The sequence below is a fragment of the Triticum urartu genome, chromosome 6A (assembly GCF_056163025.1).
Source record: "Triticum urartu cultivar PI428250 chromosome 6A, HENAU_Tu73, whole genome shotgun sequence".
NCBI classification, from domain to species: Eukaryota; Viridiplantae; Streptophyta; class Magnoliopsida; order Poales; family Poaceae; genus Triticum; species Triticum urartu.
Window position 1 is genome coordinate 468,275,291 of NC_141878.1, and position 5,731 is coordinate 468,281,021.

Below are 5,731 nucleotides of genomic sequence, written 5' to 3' on the forward strand. Positions count from 1 at the left end.
GGGGTCTGCGCCCTTAGGCCTCTGATCGAGGACATATGCCCAAGACGCCTCTTGGAGCTGCTGCTCGTACTCGAAAATGGTCTATGAGGAGCTGGGCAGCAGGTCATCCTCCCCCCTCCAGGAGCTAGTCCCAGTTGAGACTGGACCCGTTGTCCTCTTCATCGGCACAATCCTTCTTGGTGACAGACGGTGCAATGAAGGACGAGGGCCCTGGCGACGTGGCGTCGATTTGTCTCCACTTCAGCACGGATTGGAGCCCCAGCTCTCGTCGGATCCGTCATCGCGGTAGGGTTGTAGCACTTTAGAGCAAATAGCTACCCAAATACCACATCATCCGGCTATTCGCGCTCTTCCTTCATCATCTTCTTGTCCATCGTGGCGGGGTGGCAGGCGGCGATGGTGCAATGGGCAATGGGGGTAGCGGCCAGAGTTTCTGAAGTGGAGTGAAGGGAGAGTGAGTAGAGAAGGACCAGTTAAAAAGCTATGAGGGACCGGACAGCCGGTACAACGTGGCGGCTGTCCGAACTCCCCTACTCCACCCCTTGATTTGAGATGGCCGGACACGTAAAGCCTAAAGTAGGGATCTGTGGCAGTTGTCCAAAATTTGTTACTCCACCCTTCAATTTGAGACGGCCAATCACGTCTGGTCTAAAGTAGGGATTTATGACAAATGTCCAAACTCTCCTACTCCACCCCTCAAATTGAGACAGCAGGACACGTCTCGCTTAAAGTAGGGATTCGCAACGGGTGTCCAAACTTTCCTGCTCCACCCTTCAAATTGAGACGGCGGGACACGTCTCGCTTAAAGTAGGGATCCGCGCCTAGGCCTCCTCTCCAACCACAAAATCACGTGGGCAATATAAAAAACGAAGAAGCTTAATTAGCAGTTTAACTCACTGAAACAGCCTGTCGTCGTCGGTGGATGGCATTCCCCCTTGCAATGCATAAACCAGTAGGGATCACGGTGGACCGGACAGCGCTGCAGCGTCACCGTCGGTGCTCCGTCACCCGGGATCACCCGCGGGGACAGAGAATATCAGCCCGCCCCCCTATTATAATCCCGCCCCAATCTCGTCTCCATCTCGATCTCGCCACCACTCCCCCATTTCCACTCCCCTCCCGGATCTCGCCGATTCGCCATGGCGGCCTCCACCAACGGCTCCTCGCCGCCGGTGCTCAAGTTCCTCATCTACGGCCGCACCGGCTGGATCGGGGGCCTCCTCGGCAAGCTCTGCACCGCGCAGGGCATCCCCTTCGCCTACGGCGCCGGCCGGCTCGAGAACCGCGCCCAGCTCGAGGCCGACATCGACGAGGTCGCGCCCACCCACGTCTTCAATGCCGCGGGCGTCACCGGCCGCCCCAACGTCGACTGGTGCGAGACCCACCGCGTCGAGACCATCCGCGCCAACGTCTGCGGCACGCTCACGCTCGCCGACGTCTGCCGCGCCCGGGGCCTCGTGCTCATCAACTACGCCACGGGCTGCATCTTCGAGTACGACGCGGGCCACCCGCTCGGCTCGGGGGTCGGGTTCAAGGAGGAGGACACCCCCAACTTCGTTGGATCGTTCTACTCCAAAACCAAGGCCATGGTATGCCGTGTACCCATTCTCCCTTGCTTTAAGCTCCGGTTGTCCGTAGAATTCTCTCTAGAATGGCAAAGTGGAAATAGATCGGAGCCGCTTTGCTCGATTTATAATGTCAATGCCTGATTGCACGCTGAAACTTTGAAACGAGGGGTGTGATCATGGAGGGAAATGTGGCTTGCCAGTGATTGAGATTCCATTGATCTGTATGTAGTTAAGAAGGCCTTAAGAGAGATTTGGTAATTTGCATTGACCATCGTTTGGTTAGATCCGGCGTGATTTGCTGAACACCCCTAATTTCTCTGTCATCGTCACATTGAAGATGCTGATCATGGTGTTAGCTTCGGTTGACTTAATTTAAATAAAGTCAACGAAATCATGCTTACTTACTGGAGCAAGTTATGGGGTCTCATTGAATTGTCGGAGTACTCTAATTGGTTTCCCCCATCCATGCACACTAGTTTGGTGTATTGATAATTGCATGCTTCTTTGAATTTGTACAGCCCACTTCCCCGAGCTTACCAATTTTGATTATGCAAAGTAATTAGCAATTTCGATCGAGTAAACATCCTGCATCGATTATTTCTGTTATTAGATCTTAGTCATGTTCTGTGCTTAGGTGATTGTTGCCGAAGTCATTTCATCTTATTTTAGAATGTTTGCTGTATTGGTGTTGTAAATTTGCCGTTTAAATTCTTGAATCACAATTTATAAGTACAATACACTCAAAACCAACATGATCTGATGTAGTAGCATATTTTATGGAGAAGGGTCTGTTGTGCTACTGCTACCCTGGTTGGATAAAAGAAGGACAAACATGGACTACTGTAGATTAAAAATATTGCAATACAAAATGAACCAACTGAATGTTTACGCTCGGCGGAAATTGTACATGATAGTAATGAAATGAGTGATGTTAGGCCCAACCAACGAAAAGAGTGATGTTAGGCCCAAGCTAGAGTCTAGTTATTGGGCATACACTCATACCTTATTGTTTGCGATGTGCTTTTAGCCTGTAGGTAATTAAAGTTAAGACACTTGGGCTTGCAGTACGGAAGTGTGTTTATTGTCCAAGAGTTTGTTGACAAGTATGTCTTCTGTCAACTGCCTGAATGCCATGAGCACCTATCTTGGAAAGCAGGCGCTTATTTTGAAAGCAAAAGATGACCTTTGTTAGCAGGATCCTTGTCAAATTGGATTCCTTATCTTTTACTCCCTCCGTCCAAATTAAGTGACTCAACTTTACTGTACTCAACTTTGTACTAACTTCGTACTAAAGTTGGTACAAAGTTGAGTCACTTATTTTAGGACGGAGGGAGTACTTGACAGTGCCCACACAAAATATAAGCAGTTCAAGTATTTGAATGTACATCGTTTGGATAGACTGGTTCCATGATCTGGATGCCCTGTGCACTATCAGAAAATAGTGTGTGATGTTCTGGAACTTAGGAAAGAACTGAACAGCTATAGGCATGCAATTGTAGATATTATTCAAGAAACCCTGTTTCTTTGATGTTGCTTTCTTTTAGTGTTTTCTTTTGTGCTACATCATCTTCATATGGACTAGAGGATTGTTCATTTTGTTTTGATAGAGTGGCTAAAATTATGTGGTGACATATACATATACTCTACGGGTGATACTCGCAGAGGACAATTATTAAGATACCCTTGACACTAAAGGAACTAACTGGAAGTGGGAGAATGGTTCATATGATAAACGGACAGTATGTTTTTCAGAGATGTTGCCTTTTGGTGTCACATGGGTGCATAACAATTAGTTCAAAACAATTAAAATTGCACTGTTTAGACTTCATAGCTTAAAATTGAGTGTTTCATCACTTCTGCACACGAACGAATCATGAAATCTAACCTAATTATACCTTATTTCTCAATCGTCGTACAAATAGCAAAACCCTTCAAAAACATATTCAAAATTGGAAAATAATAATTAATGTCATGTAGATGAAGATTTTTGAAAAGAGTGATAACTATCCAATATATGGCCATTGCATTAGCCATCCTAGTTTTTCTTATTTGGCATCAACAGTAACATGAAAAGCCTGTTAATATTCTACATTTCTACTTAGCCAAATTCATCCTCGATTAATCATCATGATTTACCAATAAGTCTTACTTCCAAAGAAGTTAGCGTTGGACCCTAAAATGCTGAACTTACCATCCATTGAATATTGAAATGATCATAGGTATTTATGATAACAAAAAGTTTCTACATAGATAAAGCTCGATTAGGCAAACCTATGACTCAAAAGAACACCTGATTTAATCTCACAGAGAGCAGATTTTTGTGAAAATATACCCAGTTAATTGTGCCATTGTTCGTATGTGTGAGTATTACCATTATTTTCATGATAGTTTGCTACTTTTAATTATGTTATTAGAAGAAGTATTTCACAGTGAAACTAACATTTACCTCTAATAGGTTGAGGAACTGCTGAAAAACTACGAAAACGTGTGCACCCTTCGTGTAAGGATGCCTATTTCATCTGATCTGTCCAATCCTCGCAATTTCATCACAAAGATCACCCGGTATGACAAGGTTGTGGATATCCCAAATTCAATGACAATATTGGATGAACTTCTTCCCATCTCAATCGAGATGGCGAAGAGAAACCTCACCGGAATCTGGAACTTCACTAATCCTGGTGTGGTGAGCCACAATGAGATACTGGAGATGTACAGAGATTACATCGACCCAAACTTCTCCTGGAAGAACTTCAACTTGGAGGAGCAAGCCAAGGTGATAGTCGCACCGAGGAGCAACAATGAACTTGACACTGTTAAATTGAAGACCGAGTTCCCAGAACTTTTGTCAATCAAGGAGTCGCTGATAAAAAACGTGTTCAAACCAAATCAGAAGACGTCCAAGGCTTGACCAAACGGAGCAGTCTGCACAGAGCCTTATGTTGATGTTATTTGTTCGACATACATTTATATCGCTCGCCGGTGCTAATCCAATAAGCATGCATGGTGTTTTATTCTGTCCCTGTCCTGTGCAGGCATTGTTGTTGCAGGAGATAGTTTCTCGTAGGAAGTCACACCCATTGCCATTATCAGATTGTTACACAGAACACTCTACATGGTGTTACTATTGTATCCTATGAATACGGTGGGAGATGAACCAAGTGAGGAGCAAGTTCCTCTGTTGTATTGTATCACATAACTGGAGTATATCATTTTTATAAAGTTCAGTAGGAGATTGCTTTGGACCCTGCAATATGTTGTTGCCTGCTAGCTCGTTCCTAATAAATTGAGTCCTCCTTTGGTTCATACGGATTTTGTAGGAATTCTAGAGGATAGGAATTTTGTAGGAAAAAAATGATTTGAAGCACTTTAGTTCATAGGAATGGATTCCTATTCCTACGTAGGATAGGAACAGCCTTCACATTTCAAAGGAAAAAAAACTTCAGTCTAATTCAGTTAAAAAAATTCTATCCTATGCATCAAATGATATGTCTGCCCCTTGCTTTGTTTGGATGTAGATATTGAAAGGCTTGGCATTGTATTGGCTCCAATGCCAAATATCTCAAGACATTGATATTGAGCTTCAATGCCAAATCTAGTGTTTGGATGGACAAAGCGAAAATCTCACTTCCATAACATTCATGATTTCTTATTGTCTCTACAGCACACATACAAACATGCATCAGTTTTAAACTGACCACTACTAGTACTCTTAGACTGCAGCAAGACAAAGCCACTGTATTATATTGCATTGATGCTGTTGCATATACTTTTGCACTTCATTAGTTTCCTAATTGGTACAGTTACTGACTAGTGTTGCCGTGATGAGAAGGAGCAAATGGAGGTACACGATGCTACACAGTACTGGTGTTGGCGCGCTGACGACTGGAAGGCCACGTACGAGCTGTACGCCTGCAGACTGCAGTTCGTGGATGGGCTTGGCGGCGTCCCGGGCAACCTGGCCGGCGCCATGGGCGGCACATTGAGCCGGCTCGTCGACCGTACCAACGAGTGTTCCTGCTTGCCATCCGCACCCAGTGCTCGCACCTCCATGCCAGGGTCGTTCGAGTGTCACAACACGCCGAGCTGAATGGGTTGGCATTCTGCCGAGCAACTCATGGGCATGACAGTGCAGGTGTTCTCCCACCTATATGTAACGTACATGA

At 45.2% G+C, this 5,731-nt stretch overlaps 1 protein-coding gene across 1 annotated transcript; it reads left to right on the top strand.

Annotated features, from left to right (window-relative positions):
* Positions 1–970: 970 nt before the first annotated feature.
* On the top strand, positions 971–4,818 carry NRS/ER (nucleotide-rhamnose synthase/epimerase-reductase). The gene is made up of 2 exons (XM_048679365.2): positions 971–1,589; positions 4,024–4,818. The coding sequence occupies exons 1-2, from the start codon at positions 1,140–1,142 to the stop codon at positions 4,474–4,476; spliced, it is 903 nt and encodes a 300-aa protein (XP_048535322.1). The 5' UTR covers positions 971–1,139; the 3' UTR covers positions 4,477–4,818.
* Positions 4,819–5,731: the final 913 nt, after the last annotated feature.

Excerpts from the sequence above, each read along its gene's own strand:
- NRS/ER (XM_048679365.2), top strand. The coding sequence starts at position 1,140 with ATGGCGGCCTCCACCAACGGCTCCTCGCCGCCGGTGCTCAAGTTCCTC. Across the intron at positions 1,590-4,023 it reads ACTCCAAAACCAAGGCCATG|GTTGAGGAACTGCTGAAAAA; the intron begins GTATGCCGTGTA and ends TACCTCTAATAG.